We start from the raw sequence: 20,103 nt of genomic DNA on the forward strand, positions 1-20,103 counted from the left end.
TCATATAGAAGCATGAGAAATGAGCTGCTGGAGGGAAGAATCAATATCTGCGTTTAGTAGCTCTGGTGAAAGTATCAGCCTTTTTCCAGCACTCCCACCATCTTCGGTGAATTGGGGCTCATGGCTAATATTTCAGAGCTGATAGTACCTAGAGGAGGGAATGGGGAGATCCAGTTGGACCTTTACTTGTTGTATAGCACTGTAGTTCTGTTTTTCCTGTTCAGCTTTCTCCTATCTCCGTATTCCCGTCTTTTGTACGTGTGGAGAAATCTGCTTTGTCAGGCTGGGCTATAAACTGCCTGAGTCATTGGCAATAGGGGTGTGCATTGAGAGTACAAGGTCGGTGATACGTACCTGCCTTCCTTCTCTTGTGTTGGAGGCCAGAGAGTCCTGGCAAATGAGGACACATCTTTTTCCAGAACAGGTCTCAAGGTTATTTATCAAGAATCTCAGGCAGGCTCGTTGATTTGCCAGAAATCCCATCCCCAGCAGCAGATCCCCCATTTTCTGCTTTCTTTCCATCAGGTTGCCCCATCTCTATTTTGTCATAATAGAAGAAAAGTTGTGATCACATTGTATAGTGTTACCTTCACTTTGAAGCTGTTCTAATTTGACATTTGTTGCAGGAGCACAGCCATATCATGTAAAGAATTTCTCAGACACATTGAACGGTATATTTCTCTCGTTTTGCCTATTACCTTCTGCTGGGGATGTATATTCCATAGCAGCAGGGACTGGGACTGTGTGCCAACAAAAAGGGACAGTTCTTACTTCCTCCAAAGGCCCACAGAGCAAATGTTTTGATTCCTTCTCGACAGGTGGATAGCTCAGCGTGGTACTGAAATGAGCATCTGTGTGCTATAAAGGAGATGGACATCCACATGATTCTCTAATCCCGGAATGTTTGGCTACCCAATGAGAGGAGACTTGACAATGGTGTTTTGGCTGGGATTATTTTTTTAAAAGTTTTCTTTTCAGTCACAGCAAAATCCATGTTAAATATAGCTTCACATTTGATGTAAATATAAGAATAAGCAATAACTACTTTAGCTAATTTATACAAAAGGAAAAGAGGAAAAAGTTCCAGAAACCTGGGTCCTTGTATTAGTTATTCTCTGTCAATAATTTGCCATTTGAGAGTGAGTCGATTACTTTAAAATCTCTCTTTTAGTTTCCAGATCTATGAAATGGCAATAATATTTACTTTACCATTTCAGTAAGAGTTTCTTTAGTTCCTATTATATGTAAGACACTGTCTTAGGCACAAAGGACACAAAGATAAAAAAAAAAAACCCCAAAGTTCCCAAAGTCATCAAGGGGATTTTATTCTACTTGAGAAAATTGTGAAAACCTATGTGATAAAGTAGAAACGAGTCTGCATTTGGAGTCAGAGAACCTGGAGTCCGATTGCAATTTTGCCGTCTTCCTTTGTGACTTTAGGCAAGTTGGTTGATTTCTTTGGGTCTCAGTTTCCTCATCTGTAAAGGATAAAGAGAGGGTACTGAACTGAAAGGCCTGTGATATTCTAATAAGTAAAAAATTTCTGATAAAATTCCAAAAGTACTTTTATTTTTAAATTAATTATATATTTTTATTATAATATGTACTATTGCACTGGAAAATATCCAAAATCTTCTATAAGCCAAGAGAGAAATTTTCCTTTTGTGTCTAAGCTGAAATCCATATATATCTAAAACTTGTGGGGGAAAAAAAAGTCAGTGTTTGGCACATAAATGTAAAGGAAGAAGAAAAGATCGTTTTAATCCTAAATTTCATTTTCATCTTTTTTAATTAATTTTTTCAGGTTATACATGTACATTCATTTTTAACATATTTCAAGATGAGTCATTTCAGGAGAGAAAAACCAGAAGGGAAAAAAATGTAAGAAAAAAAGAAGGGGGGAAAAAAAGTGAAAATAGAATGTTTTGATCTGCATTCAGTCTCAACAGTTCACTCTTATTATGGATGGCATTTTCTATCCAAAGTTCATTTACAAGTGTCTTGGATCATTGAATTTCTGAAAAGAGAGCTCTGTCTTTTAGTAGTTTATCACAATCCTGCATTTTTTAAACTTCTAAATACATTATGTTTTGTAAATATCCATAACAAGGAGAACCTGATTTCTTCCGAGTTTTCTTAATTCATGATATGCATGAAATGGGAGACTTTTGTTTTTGTTTCTGTTTTTATCTCAGCATATCAGAAACAGGGTTTTTGTATGCCATGGGTACCCAGTGATTAAACAAGGGTTTCCACAAAGATCAAAATTTGTATCCAATACACACACACACACACACACACACACACACACACACACACACACAGCAAACTCATCTGCTTTGTTGTTTGCATTGGTTTTGAATGCTAAATAAATTCATTTGAGGAAGAGAAGTTCACTGTACAAATATTTTACATCAATTAATAATAATAGGTAACATTTTATAATAGATTTAAGGTTTATAAAACACGTTTTATACATAATATTAAGTCATTTAAGTTTCCTAGTCTCCAAAATCAAGAGTGATGGCCTTTGAGGTTGCGATATTCCCTAAAGGATTCTACATCATTTCTCCTTTTGAAAATTAGCTTGATGTGTAGAGTAAGAGTTGAGCTTCAGATAAAACATTCACTGATTTTCATTGGTTTCTTCCCACTAGGAATATTTATAGGCTTTTTTGACATTCACAAGATCTCTCTATAATATAAAGTTTAGAAATTAGAACAAGGCATGAGCTCTCCTTTTTTGTCACACTTAGTTAAATTGACCAATTGCACATAAGTAGGCTTGAGCCTTCATTTTTCTTTTTTTCTAGTTGCCTGAGGATTATTCCCCTTGATGATAGGATTATTGATTTAGAACTGGAAGTAATTCTAAGGTTCAACCTTCTCATTTTACAAATGAGGACATAGCTTGCCCAAAGTCATCATTGCCTAAGGTTTTTTTTTTGTTTTGTTTTTTTTTTAACATGCATTTAATTTTCATGGCTTCTCTTCCTGGTGAATTCTCTGAGGTTGACTAAGGGATATGTGGTCACTAAACATTTTTCTATATTCAACACATTAATTAGTTCTCATCTTTTTAAAAAATAGTTTTAAACACCTCTGAAACCCATTAATAGACCTATCAGGAATTGAGTCCAAAGGGTAATTTTGAACCTAAAACTTGGTTCTTCTTTCTTTCTTTTTAAAAGTTTATTTTATTTTTAATTTACGAATTTTAATTTAATTTAATTTAATTTGTGGTTTTTATTTCTCTCAGTCATTAAATATGCAGTAATAGAGGTGCTACCATTTTATTATATAATATTATTATGCTATATATGATATTGTTTTTGTAATAATAATGTTAGTATGGGGGCATCTGCCTTGAACTGGATGAGGTTTCAGAAGCCATCCACCCCCAAGTCTGTTGTAACTGAGGGTTAGAGGGATTAAGTGAATTGATTGAAGTCACAAAGGAAGCAAGATTCAGTGACAAGATTTTGGTTTACTATAAATACTGATTTTTGCAACAGTAATCATTGTAGAAAAATGAAAAAAAGTAAACAAATTTGAATAGCCAAATTGCAATATTAAAAATCAAGACAATTGTCTATAAGCTCAAGCCCAAGTATAGAAGAAAGGCATATAGGGCAACAGGTTGGCAGGCAGTAGAGATGTATTGGATCTCTAATAGATTTGGAATTAGAATGCTTGGATGTTGAGTACTGCCTGAACTTTCCTATTTGTATGACACTGGGCAAGTCATGTGGCTCATATAGATTTCATTTTTCCTTATTTTTCAAAGGGAACTGATATTTTAAAAATCAGCTTTAGACCAGGCTTGTTATAAGCAAAGCAATTTGTAAGCTATAAAGTCCTCTCTTAGCTATTATTATCTCTGATTTATGTAATTTTTTCTTATGATCTTGATACCCAGTGTCTTTTAAGCTACCGAATTTTAATAATTGGTTTCCATGATTCTACAAAATTACAAAGAGAAAAAAAGGAAAGAATTTCAAAACAAAACTTCTGTTTGCCTAAACAGTATTTTATTTTTCTAAACACATGCAAAGATAGTTTTAAAAACATTTGTTTTTGTAAGATTTTGTGTACCATTTTTCTCCTCTATCCCTTCCTGCAAGACAACAAGCAACCTAATAAGGGTTATACATGTACAATCCTTTTAAACATATTTCCATATATGTCATGTTGTACAAGAAAAATCAGACTAAAAGGGGAAAAAAGCATGAGAAATAAAAAGCAAACAAAACAAAAGGTGGAAATACTGTGCTTTAATCCACATGCAGTTTTCTCTCTGCATGTGGATGACATTTTCTATCCCAAATCTGTTGGAATTTTCTTGTATCAGTCCTTGGCTTAGAAGAGAAGATCATCATGTAATCTTATTGTTACTATATACAATGTTCAGCTGGTTCTACTTCCTTCATTCAGCATCAGTTCATGTAAATCCTTTCCGGGCTTTTCTGAAATCAGCCTGCTCATTGTTTCTTACAGAACAATGATATTCCATAACATCCAATATTCCACAATTTACTCAGCCATTCTCCAATTATTGCACATGTACTCAGTTTCCAGTTCTTTGTCACTGCAAAAAGGGCTGCTACAAACATTTTTTGCACATGTGGGTCCTTTTCCCTCTTTTAGGATCTCTTTGGGATACAGACCCAGTAGAGACACTGCTGCATCAAAGCAAAGCAAAGAAAACTCTTGAATTTCTTTAATGGAAATAGAGTCAAGTGAAACTTTCTCTACCCCCTCTACTGTAAATAAGTAAAAGGGAAAATTAAAGTTGTAGAGGAAACTATTGTTCCTCATTGTAGAAAACTTATTGATATATTCATTTATGGGAAAGATGTGATTGATTGTTTTTAATAAGAACTTGAGCACTTTAAAAAGTCTGTTTTGGGACAGGATCATTGGATAGAGCACCAGCTTTGGACTCATTCAAATCCAGCTGTAGATACTTACCAACCTGTTTGAACCTGGGCAAATTATTTTGCCTCAATTACCTCCCAATAAATAAACAAACAAACAAATGAATGAATAAATAAATAAATAAATAAATAAATAAAGGAGGGAAAAAGAAAGGAAGGAAGGAAGGGAGAGAGATATGAAGAGAGAAAGGGAGGGAGGAAGAGAAAGAAGAAAAAGGAAAGAAGAGAGAAAGGAGAAACAAAAAAATTTGCTTTGTGTTTATAAATGCCTTTGTAATGCTGTTGCTTATAATATCATTCATACACACACACACACACACACACACACACACACACACACACACACACACATTATAATCTAGTGGAAAGGACTGATCTTATAGCTACTAAGACCTGAATTCAAGTTTCTGCCTCCAACATGCATTAAAGGACCTTCATTCAAACACTAATCCTGCTGCATACTGTTGGTATTACCATATTAATCCTTTAACCTCAGTTTTTCCTCATCTATAACATGAATTGGTTGGGATCCATGGTCTCTGAGGTAGTCTCTTGCTCTAGGAACCCTTGCCATAATAGCTATGATACTAATGACATTTTACTTAGCCTCTGTTTTCTCTAGAAAACTCCCTAAGGAAAGGGATCCTTAACATGAACTGATGCTGAGTAAAATGAACAGAACCAGGAGATCATTGTATATGGCAACAGCAATACTACATGATGATCAATTCTGATGGACGAGATCCCCTCCAACAATGAGATGATTAAGGCCAGTTTTCAGTGATCTTGTAATGAAAAGAGTCATCTAAATCTGGGGAGAGGACTGTGGGAACTGAGTGTGGTTCACAACATAGCATTTTCACTTTCTCTGTTGTTGTTCATTTGTTTTTTGTTTTCTTTCTCATTTTATTTCCTTTTTGATCTGACAAACATATTTAAACTAAAAAAAAAAAAATCAAAAACAAAACTCCCTAAGAAGTAGAGCCGCATCTCCTGGGCACTTAGTCAGTGAGCATTCCTTAGTGCCGCATTGGAGAGACCAAGAAAAGCAAAAACTGAAACCAAATCAATCCCTCAATCCCTGCTCTCAGAGAACTAACGTATTGTCTTAGAGGAAAACAGACCCTTTGCAAACTGACTCCATATAGGACAAATTGAAGGTAGTGTCAGGAAGAGTAAAGAAGACTAGGAAGAGATTCTGGAAGAAAGTAGGATTTTTAGCTGAGATTTGAAGGAAGCCAGGCAGCTGTCTTCATATTCCAGTACTTAGGACAGTTCCTGGCACATAGTAGGTGCTTAATAGATTTCATTCAAGTGGCAGAGAAGGTGCCACTTGTATCAGTGAAGGAATTTCCTTTGAACCCTTCCAGTCTAATACTCCCATATTTTCTTAGACCTAGCCTTGTTTTCTTTTCTATATATTGATTTTGATTTCTTATTTTCATATTCAAGGACTTCTGTCTCAGTCTCCCATTTGGGAATCTCTTAACTTCCAGGCGAGAGTTTATCATTCAACATCCAGCCATTCTGGAGAGCAATTTGGAACTATGCTCAAAAAGTTGTCAAATTGTGCATACCCTTTGACACAGCAGTGTTACTACTGGGCTTATATCCCAAGGAAATACTAAAGAAGGGAAAGGGACCTGTATGTGCCAAAATGTTTGTGGCAGCTCTTTTTGTAGTGGCCAGAAACTGAAAATTGAATGAATGCTCATCAATTGGAGAAAGGTTGGGTAAATTATGGTATATGAATTTTATGGAATATTATTGTTCTGTAAGAAATGACCAGCAGGAGGAATACAGAGAGGCTTGGAGAGACTTATATGAACTGATGCTGAGTGAAACGAGCAGGACCAGGAGATCATTGTATATTTCAACAACAATACTATATGATGATCAATTCTGATGGATGTGGCCATTTTCAACAATGAGATGAACCAAATCAGTTCCAATAGAGCAGTAATGAACTGAACCAGTTACACCCAGTGAAAGAACTCTGGGAGATGACTGAACCACTACATAGAATTCCCAATACCCCTATTTTTGTCCACCTGCATTTTGGATTTCCTTCACAGGCTAATTGTACACTATTTCAAAGTCTGACTCTTTTTTTACAGCAAAACAACTGTTTGGTCATATGTACATATGTTGTATTTAATTTATACTTTACATATTTAACATGTATTGGTCAACCTGCCATGGAGTGGGGGGGGGTAAGGAGGGAAAAAAATTAGAACAAAAGGTTTGGCAATTGTCAATGTAAAATTACCCATGCATATATCTGGTAAATAAAAGCTATTAAATTTTTTTAAAAGTTTATCAATCAGTTTTCAGGCACTTGCAAATATGAACACTATCACTTTTATCATAATAAAAATTACAGTGTTTATAGGGACACATTTGCATTGTTATAGTTTGGTTTTCAGCATTTCCATGATAAATCCTTAGATGGTCTGTCTATTTCTTGGCACTTAATATTTTCTTCCCAAGCCAAAACTTAGTTAATATAAAACACTGGTTCAGGAGTCATTTGTTTTTATTTTGTATTTTGAGATAGGAAATGAGTACCTATTTTCAACCAAAATGGTTGTTTCAATTTTAAGTTGTAAAACTGTTTTGTTTAGGGGTTGGCTTAAGAAATAACAATAACTAAATTCAAGTTAATTTTTTGAAACTTTTATAACTCAAAAACAGTTTTGTTTTTAGGGGGAAATGACACTTGGCAAATATAATCTGGTCATTTTGGGGTGTTTTTTTGTGAAATAATGGCAAAGATGTTGTGGTTTCAAAAGGGAAATTTCATCACCTTGAATTAATTTCTCTTTAATCATTGAATTCACAAGTCATGACACTATATCAAACCAGAGGTCCTAATAAAATCATAATTATTGTGGTTATTATTAATAGAACTATCAGATGATATTAGAATTTGATGATAGCTATAATAGTGAATTGAAAATAACCTTGATCTGAAAATATTATTTTTGGTTAACTATAAATAAAGAACAATAAATATTATTTAAAAAAACTTTTCTGCTAGACTTCTGCTTTTTTTGTTTGTTGAAGTATCTCTAGATAGTAAAATACCTCACTCCTATTGCTAGAACAGTGAGAGACCCACACAATTGTCTGTTGTTTTTTCATAATTTTTTCTTTATTACAAGGGAGAATTCAATGGGGCAGAAAAGTTTGCAGGGAACAACTAGAGTGCAAAAGCACAAGACATCTATAAAACTTTTCTTTTTTATTCATATAATTAAAAAAATAAAAGAAGAGGTTGTACTGTATATAGAATCCTTTATATCTGTAAAAACTACAGCTCTAAATGGGGATTATTGTGAGCCTTAAGCATTTAGGGAAAAAATGAAGAGATTCTAGCAAAGGGTTCCAGTTGGGGCCTATTAGCCTAGGAGATGTGTGTAATACACTGCTGGTTATTTTTCATTTTTGCTTTTTTTCTGGTCACCTCCTAGCAATGCACAAAGTTCTGTTTTGAATGACTGTGCTAAGTCTCTTTCCCCAACAGCTTTGGCTGTACCCTGGAATGCTGTCTCTGAAAAATAAAGATTCTTTATGTGTGTTTCTCATCTACCATGTGGGGGGTTTATTTTGTCTCTAGCAGCAACTGGTGCACTTTGAATCTTAATCACCACATTGAACAGAGAAATGCTAAAGATGTTAATTGTCTTTCTAAAATGCCAACTGACTTCAAGTAAGATTTTTCCCCATTTATTTTGTTTTCTTTTTAGCTCCAAGAGGAAAGCGAGGGTGGAAGACCTTTTATGCTGTACTGAAGGGAACAGTGCTTTACTTACAAAAGGTAAAAATAGAACTTTCTGTGTAACAATGATTACAGAAGTGGCACAAAAAACTTGCCCATTGTACACAAGTCATCTTTGACCACCTGAAGAGTAAAAAAAAATAATCTCATTTCACCTTTCATGCTTTCCATTGATGAATTGGGTTTTTTTTAAATATTATTTTAATGAAAAGTTATCCTTGGTTGTATGTGTTTCGTTTCAAAATAGAAGATAATATAATTGATCAGAAAATTGAATTGCAAGAGACTTCCAGCTTACCCTTTTTTTGAACAATTTTAATGATGTTTTTATATGTGTATGCACCATTTCCATTGTTGATATTTTCCAGCTAAAAACTAACCATGTTTTCAGTCTTATCTGATTAGAGTTGTCATGGCAGGTTGGATAGAGAAATAGACTTATAGTTCAAATACTGCCTTGTAAGTGTAGATCAGACCTTGACCTTGCTGTGTATCAGTTTTCCCATCTGTAAAATGAGAGGTTAGACCTGATGGTCTAGTAAGCCCTATTTTTACCTATGATCTATGTCACTAATGTCAGACTAAACTTAAAACTTAAGAAATAAGATTTCAGTTAAATAGTATTTTAGCTTAGCTTTGCAAGGTGCTTTTTAATCATTCAAGGCACAAAGAACTCATCACACTTTTTGTTGAAAACTACCTTCTCTTTTTAATGTATTTCTGATGTGTGTTTCTGGTAATTTGGAAAGAAACTAACATCTCCTCTAATTCTTTGTAGGCAGGGAGAGAATTCTACTATAGGAATCAAAGGTTCCTTACAAGGTTCAAGAATATTTTTCTAATGACACCATTGCTCTAGGAACATAGAAGCCCCACAGAGGCCCCTTGGAGAGCTACAGAGAACCTGAAATTTACCATATGTCCTCTTGGGAACCACATTTTTAGCTTTCTCTTTGATTATGACATAAAGACACAGATTTTCTAGAAGAATTCACAGCCCTGGGTAAAAAAAAAATTTTTTTTTCAAGATTTCATTCATGTTCATCTTTATTTTATAAAACACACACTCCCTAATATGCTTCAAATGTTTTCTCATCACTCTGTTTCTATGCTGCTGTTTCCCGGGGAGAGAGACAATTTTTGGTGCAAAATAACATATGAAGCATTAGATCAGATGGCATTTCCTGATATTTGTGATCCCTGCTTTAGTAAGTGGGCTATTGACTCCCTTCTCTTATATCTCACCTCTAGCCCTTTTGTTGGTGTGTATTTACTTGGGCCATCTGTCATCCTTTTAAGTTTTATTTGCCTTCATCTACAGATTCCAACTTTTTTTTTTTTTTTTTTTTTTTTTAGCAGAAATCCCACTTTTTTATAAATACAAAACAGGCCCCTTTCTTTTCAGCTAAAATTCATCCCAAATGACAGCCCTAAAAGATGGTTAAAAAAACCCCAATAATAATACAACAAAACAAAAAGAAAAACAATTTATGGAATGGCAGACCATAGGATTTCCACACCAACTCCGTCCCTCAGGACAAATCATTGTCCAAAAGGAATGCTGCCGGGGCACCTGCTTTCCCATTCTCCTTCCCCTTCTCTCCCATGTATTTAATGTTCTTTTTTTCACTCTGCAAGATACAAAAGATTAAAAGTAAGTTTCTAATATTCCAATAGTGGGGAAAAGTTTGTTAGTTGTGAAATATCAGCATCTATTTGGAATAGAGATCCTTTTTTCCTCACTTCTTCTCCTTGGTTTCAAAGACTGGGCTCAAATGTTACTACAAGGAAAGAAAGAAGGAAGGAAGAAAAGAAAGAAGGAAGGAGGAAGGTGGGCTGGAGAGAAATAAAAGATAGCATATGTGAAAAGCTTGTCAGACTTAAAGTACTGTACTGCTAGTCCCCCAGCTATTCAAGACTTTCCCTTTCAGATTACATCCTGTATACTTGCTGTATATACATGTGTAGATACATATGCACATGCATGCATAAACGTGTGTATATATATGTGTGTGTGTGCATTTTATATGTATGTGTGTGTATGTATATATATATATATATATATATATATATATATATATATATATATATATATATATATACACGATATTCCTAGGTATTAATTTCACTCCACTAAAATATAAAATGTTTTTCTCCTTTTTATTCTGAACATTTAGCACAATGCTTGACTCATAGTAATCACTTAATAAATGCTGCTTTATTGACATATCAGGTGGATACTGATTCCAAGGTGAACCTCTCCTTCCACTGGGAAGAAGTTAATTTTACAACATAACTAAATTGATGTTAAGAGAGTGGAGAATGGGACTATGTATTAACTAACAGCATTTATTTAATTGTATGGAGTAATGAAGGAGTCCTTCCTTGTCAATGAACTAGTCTAATCCTTTCATTTGGCAGATGAGGAAACATACCCAGAGAGTTTAAACAATTTGCCCAAAGTAATTCAGGTAGCAAATAATGATAATAATAATAATGATAATAATAATAATAATAATAATAATAATAATAATCCATAGCTACATAAGATGATTTACCAGACATTTTTATACATTATCTCACTTGAGCCCTAAAACAATCCTGTGGTGGTACTGTAGGTACCATCAGTGCAGATCAGCATCTGCTACACATCTTTTTTTGTTATGTTTTGTTTTTGATATTTATCTTTATAAGCTTGTGATTTCCAATTTTTTCTTTCTCACTCCCCTCTCCCCCTCTCCAAGACAGCAATCTAGTATAGGTTATGCATGTACAGTCATATTAAACATTTCTACATTAGTCAGATTGTGAAAGAAGATTCAGAAAAAAACAAAGTGAAAATAGTATGCTCTAATCTTCATTCAGATTACATAGTTCTTTCTCTGCATGTGGATAGTCTTTTCCATCTTCAGTCTTAGAATTGTCTTAGATCATTATATTGCTGAGAAGGGCTATCAAAGTGGATCATCCACATAATATTGTTGTTACTGTGTGTGATGTTCTCCTGGTTCTGCTCACTTTACTCAGTGCCAGTTTGTGTTTTACACATCTTATCTTCTTAAGTATTTCCTATGGAACCAAGACATTAGCTTAACTGCAGGTTGTCTCTCTCTGCTGTGCCAAGCTGCTTCTTACCTCCATTTTGCAGATGAGGCTTACAGTGGTGGTGACTTACTAAGCATGATCCTCCTCAGTGATGGGGGCAGAACCCAGGATTTCTCTCCCCAAATTGAGCATCCCTTTCACCATTGTCATGATGTCTTTTTGAATACATTAAAATGGCAACATGGTAACAAAGCATCTGCTTCTGATGGAAGAGAGGCAGAAAAAAGAGCATCTACACAAGTTACAAATAAAACTGTGTTTTATCTTCTGATTGTCAGTATTGGCATGGGGGGCAACTCAGAAAGCAAGAAGAGGTCAAATGACAAATTAAGGAATGCATCTCAACTCACTCACCTGCTGATACTTGCTCTCTAGAACTCCCAGGTGACCTAGAGCAGTGACCAGCTCCACTTGTGAGTCTAATACCTAGAACAGGTGTAACAAGTCAATGGAACAGTGCTATTTGATTAGGGCCTCCTCTGTTTGTAACTAAAACTCAGAGGAAATTGAAATAGGGACCAAAGTGGAAACCGGTGGCCACCTGCTTCCAACATGACAAGTGTTCTGAAAAGTTCATTGTTTGTGCAGTGAGTGATTTGACCAGATCTGGGAATCCATAACCTCCCACTTAAAAACTGGCTCAGCTGGCTTGTACTCCTTTTGTGGCAGTTATAGGAGAAACTTCAAGGACCTTTCTGTGATTATCTCATCTAATCCCCTGAATGAGGATTTGATATTTACAGCAATCCTTTGATTCTTACCTCAAAGTGTTACCCATTTTGTAGATGAAGAAGCTGGGGTTCACATACATTAAGTAATTTCCCTACACACACACACACACAATCTCTCTCTCTCTCTTTCTCTTTCTCTTTCTCTTTCTCTTTCTCTTTCTCTTTCTCTCTCTCTTTCTCTTTCTCTCTCTCTATATATAGTATATGTATATATGTATGTATATATATATATATATATACATATACATATACAAAATATGTAAAATCTCTTTCAGCTGTATCTGTGATAGGACAAGAGATCCCCTCCCCACTCCTTTTATATTGACAGCATTTGCTGATGCTTTCTTTGCTGAGTTTTTTGTTGTTTTTTTCTTTACTTATTGTTAGAGATAAAAAAGATGGAGGGAATATGAATTTAGAAGAGAAATTCCATTTATTTATACTTAGTATGTGATCATCAAGTAGTTTTTTAATCCTCTGGGTCTCAGTTTCTCAGTCAGTTAAATGAGGATAGGAATGACTGCTTCATAGGCACTTGTGCTATAAAATGAGATAATGAAATATCAAGTGGTTTGTAAGCTTTAAACGGCTATATGACTCTCACTATAATTGGTTTCAGTTGCTAAGAGCCTGGAGGTTAAATTCGATAGAAGGCCACATGCTTTCTCTCCTAAAACGCCAATGTTCTTTTCTTTTTGTGAATAGCAGAAAGTAATTCTAAGAAAGGAGTGTCAGCTGTAGTTTAGAGTTTATGGACAAAGCAAAAATATTAAAAAAAAATAAATGGAAGTAAAGGGAAACGCAGACAACAAACAAAAGTAATAATAAACTTAGATACTCCAAAAGGAAATATCTTAACTACAAGAAGTAGTGACAGGACACTTCAGGATTATTCTCTCTGTTTTGGATAAGGCTTTATGCCCAAGTAGAAACTAAAGTTAGTAGAGGCTTTTGGGGGGTACATCTGTCTGGTCACTTCTTTGACAGAAGAAGTCCACAGATATTCAGTACACTCTCCCTTCCCAGTCATAGTACCCAGGACCAAAGGAGTTGTTGAATATTAGATTAAAATACATTCTGATATCTGTTTCTTTCTGACTTTGGTTTTAGAGAAATATTAATTTCTGGCATTTCTGGAACATTTTCCCTTATTAATTACCTACATTTCAGATTCTGCCTCTTTATTCAATTGCTTTTATCCCCACCCCAGGAGAAAGTACATTTATTCATTTGTTGTTACATATCTTTTTTCTGTAAGTTTCTTTGTAGTTCTTGCTATTGATTTTATTTTGGGGAGGGGGGAAGGCAGTGGGATCCAGATAGACTCTTCTTTTGCTTCTTTCCCCTTTCTCTGTGACATTCTGCAGACAACTGTTAGATCCCCAGAGTATCACCATTCTACTGCATCTCTTGTCTGCCCTGATATTGATTTCTTCCTGAGGTACCTGTGTTCCAGTAGACAGCTTCTGACATATTCTCTCTTCCTTTGCTTTTCAAATATACAAATATATTCTTTATTCTAGTCATGGATATTTAGCTTATCTCCCTTTCTGCCACTACTTCTTTTTATAATTCTGTCACATTCCCTTCTGATAAGTATCAGGATATCTACATTCAGACCTTTATAGAGAAACCATAACCCAGTCGTTACTAAGTGCCTGCCATGGGCAAAAGACTGACCTGGGAACTACTGAGGGGGGTGTGAGCCCCACCTTTAAGGATTTTAAAGCCTATTTGAAGAAACCAAACACATTGCATGAGAAATACTTAAAAATCTACATAAGGGGCAGCTAGGTGGCTCAGTGGATAGAGCAGCTTCCCTAAAGTCAGGAGGACCTGTATTCAAATCTAGCCTCAGACACCTAATACTTCCTACATGTTATCCTGGGCAACACACTTTACCCTAATTGCCTTAGCAAGAAAGCTAAAGGGAAAAAAAAAGAGTATAAGCAAATTAATGGCTGGCATTCATATAGCACTTTTAAGTTTGAAAAGCAGTTTACATGTGTTATTTTATTTCATCATTACAACAACCTTGGAAGGTATGTACTATTTATTCTCCCCATTTTGCAGAAGATAATACTGAGTTTAAGGGAGCTTAAGTGACTTGCCCAGGAGCACACAGCTAGTAAATGACTAGGCAGGAGGCTAGTGCTCTATCACTGATACATTTTTCTTAAACAAGGAGATTAGCAGAGGGGGAAGAGGCTGGGGTATGTCTGGTTATGTTTAAATATTTAGAATTACCTCTCTAGAGTCTGGAGCAAATGTGCTATTAAGAGAGAGATTACAAACTCCTTCATTAGCATCTATTGACTGAATATCTACTTTGTGTAGTAATTTGTATTTGTTTGCAAGGAAAGGTGCAAGGATAATTAAGACATGGTACTTATCTTCAAAGGATTTATAACAGAGCAGAATAAAAACTTAGACCATTGGATCCTAAGGCCATTGAGTGTAGAGGCTGTTTTTGCCCCTTTTTTGTACCTCTAGTACTTAAAAGCAAGTCTAACTTAAGATAAAGAATAAACAATTAAAAGTGAAATGATCACACTTGGGACTCTTTAATCAGGCCAGTCTATCAAAGCAAATCTATACATTTCATAATATGGTTGTGGAGGGGAAAGCAAATTGGAGTGAGCTCAGTAGATGTTTTTCAGGTTTTTCTTTGTCCTAACTGAATATTCCAACTTACTACTGTAAGGATCTCTGTGTTAAACTAAAGAAGATAAGAAAGTGGTACAGTAGAAAAAATGTTACGTTTGGAACTTCATTTGAATCCTGACTCTGCTACTTGTCTGTGTATACAATTTTAGGCAAGTCATTTAATCTCTTTTTTAGTCTTTCATCTTAGTTTCCTCATCTGTAAATTTGAAATGGATGGGCTTTCAAGATTCTGTCCAGCTCCAAAGTTATTGAAGCAATGGATCCTATGGCTTTATTTATATGTTGAATTCAACTGAATGTTATTAAGCATATACTATGAGATATAAGAAACGTGTTTTATAGGAGTCTCAACATACACACATATAAGTGGGAACAACCAGTCAGTCATTCCATAAATAAATATTAAGCTCTTATATAGATAGATTAAGCATTATAGATACAGAGAAAGGCAGAAATTATTCCAGAGGACTGAAGAAACATATTATTCAATAGAATGGTAATGGGTGGAATCAGGGAGCAAAATGAAGTATAGATTTTTGAGTATGACCATGTGGAAATTTATTTTGTTTGATTATGCATATTTGCTACAAAATTGTTTGTTTTCCTTTTTGTTGTTGTTTTTGTTTTTGTCTTCCAATGGAGGGAAGGAAAGAAAATAGATTGTTACTGATTAAAAATATTTTTAAAAGGCAAAGTCATGAGATATTTTGAAGAGAAAGATAACTCTTAATAGTTAGAGAACAATGAAAGAATGGGTTGCACAAAAGATGGAAACTTTGAACAGTTCATCACCTAATACATAATTAAATGGCAGATATTCAGAGAAAACTAGAGGGAGGTCCCTAGAGAATTGGAACTCTAAAAAGTAGAGACATGGAAGAAAGCCTTGATTAGTGGGTGCTATTTTAGTATGGAACAAGTTGAAATATGGTCATTTTTCTGCTCCATTCCATGACTAAAACTTGTGCCTTATGTCAGAAGGATTCCAGGATCCAAGCATCACTCATAATAAGCTCAACAGGTGGGCATTGTGGCAAGATTGGTGGATCCCCTAACTGGGTGAGAAAACTTGTCTTTCATCCTGGGACCTTTCTGGGCACTAGAGATAGCTAGTGCTTTAATAATGATACCCTGATAGTAGCTTTTTTACTTTATTGACATTTTATAAATTGTTCATTGTGGAGAATGATGAGTTCCATCGTGTGCTATGGTCATTCAATGTTAATTCTGATCTGCTGCTGTTCACAGTTTGAAAAAAAAATTAGTACAATGAATTAATAATAAAAATGATTGCATTCTTCTCAGTCCTGGTAGTGATTATAAAAATGATTGCATTCTTCTCAGTCTTGGTAGTCATTCATCAATTGTTTACTTTGGATATGGCCCTCATTTCTCAGCAAATAATGAGTCATCCTAAGTTATACAGATCCTTAGAGAAGAATCCTCAGGCTGATATAAAGCATTGTGGGCTTTTATGTCTTTCTGTCTTGAGCTTTATATTTGTCTTTATCTCTCTCTTTTCTTGAATCCTTTTTTTTTTTTTAAATTCAGAGTTAGTGTTGTGATATTTCCACATATTCTGCTTTTATTCATGGTAGTGACTTTAAACTGAATTGTTTCAAGCTTCAAGTTAAGCCATCAGATAATTGATGGCTTAAGTCAGCAAGGTCTGTGTAGAAATTTGAACTCTGAGTCAGTGATGCACCTGGAGCTTGGGGTTGTGGTTGCATTCTTTATTGATCATGGTGTGTCTCAGACCCAGGGTCAAGTAACTTTGATTTTGCTTCAACTGTACCAGAACCTCTCCCCAACCTTCTATATTCTACTACCTAACTTAGTACCATGAACACATAAGGCATAGAATGTTGATTGAATTTTTAATTGAGTTCAGTCTCTTGAGTTACCTTTAATGTCTTATTAAAAAAACATTTACTGAGTGCTGACTGTGTGCCTGCCAGTCACTTTTGCTAAGCACTGGGAATCTAAGCAATGACAAATCTAAGGTAGAGGGTTTGGCAGGTACATATAAAATAGAGGTATGGGCAGGCAGGTGGTACTGTAGTGCATGGAGTTCTGGGCACTCAAGACACTCAAGACAACTTCCTGAGTTCAAATGTGGCCCCAGACACTTAGGAGCAGGCTGACTCTGGATCAGCCCCTTCATCCTGTTTGCCTGTTTCCTCGTCAGTGGAATGAGCTGAAAAAAGAAATGGCAAAAAATAGAGTACAAAAGGTACTCTAGTACCTTTGTCAAGAAAATCTTAATTGGAGTCATGAGGAGTCAGATTCAACTGAAATAATTAAACAATGTAACAGAAGTATAGCAGTTTTCAGAAGCCAAGAAGATAAGTTTAGGTTTGTTTGTGCAGAAGCTGATTTTGTGAAGTTTTTAGTTCGGTGCTTCCTATTAATAAAGGAGATTTTTGGTCTTTTTTGGGAAATTCTTCATTCTTTGCCTACTTCACAGACATTGAAGAGGTCTTATAGATTGCCATGATTCTTTGAGTAACTGAGTTTGTTTTTTGCCATGGTAACTGAGGGAGGAATCGAGAGGCCTTGAATATGCTAGGCAGTATGTTGGAAAATGAATTTCTCTGGCCCTTCCTCCCTAGTTCAAAATGAATGGAAATGCCATCCTTTGAGGCAGGGTGAATAATAACTGTAAAGGATTTAGAGGCTAGTGCATAGGCTCACCAAAGAGAATATCAACATCCTCTGCTGGTGATGTGGGACCAGTGACACTTTATGTACTAAAAAGATACCAGAGAGAAAAACCTGAACCTCCCACCTCATCTGGGAAGACTTCTCCTGAACAGCCTCTGCTTACAGTGTTCTCTTCCTCTCTGAGTTCCAGTAGCAATTTTTCTTGATAAAATTCACTTAACAGTATACTGCCTAATAACATTGCTTGCTTGCTATATTGGTCCAGAGTCCTGACCACTCTGCTCCCCAAATCTGGCTTCTGTAAAGTCCAGATGTGGTCTATACTTACCCTGATAGTTTATTTTACAGATATGGAAATAAATAGGATTAAGAAGCTTCTCCAGAATTATGTTGGTCTTGTGAATCCACATTTGAATTTAGATATTCCCAACTCCTGTCCCAATACTCTTATGTACTGCCTGCTACTCAACTGCCCCCCCCAATATCTTAAATCTTTTTGAATTTTGTCCCCCATCATACCTAATAGAGTACTTTTCATGTGGTAAACAGCTGATAAATGTTTCATTTAATTAAAAGAAAAATTTCCATGTGAACATCTGCCACCTGCATGACATTTGGTGAATTATTTGAATAAGAAATAAGTAAGCTAAGTGAAAGAGTGTGCTAAGCAAGAATAAGTAAACGAGAGAGAGAGAGACACAGAGACAGAGAGAGAGAGAGAGAGAAAGACACAGAGACAGACAGAGAAACAGAGAGAGAGAGAGAGAGAGAGAGAGAGAGAGAGAGAGAGAGAGAGAGAGAGAGAGAGAGAAAGACACAGAGACAGACAGAGAAACAGAGAGAGAGAGAGAGAGAGAGAGAGAGAGAGAGAGAGAGAGAGAGAGAGAGAGAGAGAGAGAGAGAGAGAGAGAGAGAGAGAGAGAGAGAGAGAGAGAGAGAGAGAGATGGAAGATGAGTAGTCACAACTCCTCCCCAGGACTAAGGTAATTGCTGTGCTCCCAAATGGCTTAACAGTTCTCTTAGATTTGGGATCCATGTGTGTTCTCCAGGAAGAAAATGTGCCAGTCTAACTTCCAGATGGAACAGGGCCAGCCCTGCTCAAGGGCACCTGCCCAAGTAATCATCCTGGCTCAGTGGGGTCTGAGGCCGCCTCCTGGTACATCCTCCTCCAGGCTGTGTGCAGGAAGCTTGTGTTTGATGAAGCACAGTTCCCATTTGGAATGCCTGACAGACAGCAACTAATTAGTCCTCAGCTCCTTTCTGCCAGAGACTCTTCTCCCCTAGTGGAGAAGCTGTGGCACAGGAGCTGTGGTCTCTTGTTTAAAAGTCACGCAGCAAGTCACTGGGAAGACTGGGACAAAAGCTGGAGTTTGGCTGCTTGTCACTCATTTTGAATTGGGGGAAGGATATTGGAGGTGACTTCTTATCTGTGAAAAATAATAATATTACAAACTACATTCATTTTACAATACATAGTATATATTTACTGAAATGCTTCGTGTACATTTTCTCCTTTGAGCTTCACTGTGACTCTGGGAGTCACAGTGAATGGAAAACTGAAAATGGAAACTGAAATTAAGTGAGTTGCCCTAGGTCACTCAGGTAGTATTTTAGCCTAGATTTCATCTGACTTCAAATCTAGGTCCCTCTTCACTACATCAGATTTCTAAAATCTAAATATTTAGTGTTATCTGTCACTTCTATGTTTTTTTGAGATTTGCAAACTTTTTGCCTACATTATGCCATTGATTAATTGAAAAAAATTTCAGGAAGAGTTGGGAGGGAGCGGTGATAGGGATTTTTTGTTTAATGGATCTCTAAAAAATTTCAACTACCTATATATTTTTAAATGAAACATTAAAAAATTTAATTCCCTTTTTATTCTTTTATTATTATTATCATAGCTTTTAATATACAAGGGTATTTTTCAACATTGACCCTTGCAAAAACTTCTGTTCCAACTTTTCCTCTCCTTCCCCTCTCCCACCCCCTCCTCTAGATGACAGACAGCCCCATACATGTTAAATATAATTTTAACACAACTTAAGTATATGTTAAATACAATATATGTATACATATTTATACAGTTATCTTGTTGCACAAGAAAAATTGGATTTCTGCCTGTACTTTTTTACAACTTTCTTTTTATACTGAATCATAGACTCACAATCCTTTGGTAGGGAGGGTCCTTAAATTCAATCTAATCCAGTCACCCTCC

General features: G+C 35.6%; 1 protein-coding gene across 1 annotated transcript in view; it reads left to right on the forward strand.

The window, feature by feature from the left end:
- The window catches only part of PSD3 (pleckstrin and Sec7 domain containing 3), a 560,881-nt gene that overhangs the window by 489,922 nt on the left and 50,856 nt on the right, over positions 1-20,103 (forward strand). The window contains 1 exon segment of the mRNA XM_074287446.1: positions 8,687-8,757. Within this exon segment, the coding sequence (XP_074143547.1) occupies positions 8,687-8,757 (71 nt within the window).

The sequence above is a fragment of the Sminthopsis crassicaudata genome, chromosome 2 (assembly GCF_048593235.1).
Source record: "Sminthopsis crassicaudata isolate SCR6 chromosome 2, ASM4859323v1, whole genome shotgun sequence".
NCBI lineage: Eukaryota > Metazoa > Chordata > Mammalia > Dasyuromorphia > Dasyuridae > Sminthopsis > Sminthopsis crassicaudata.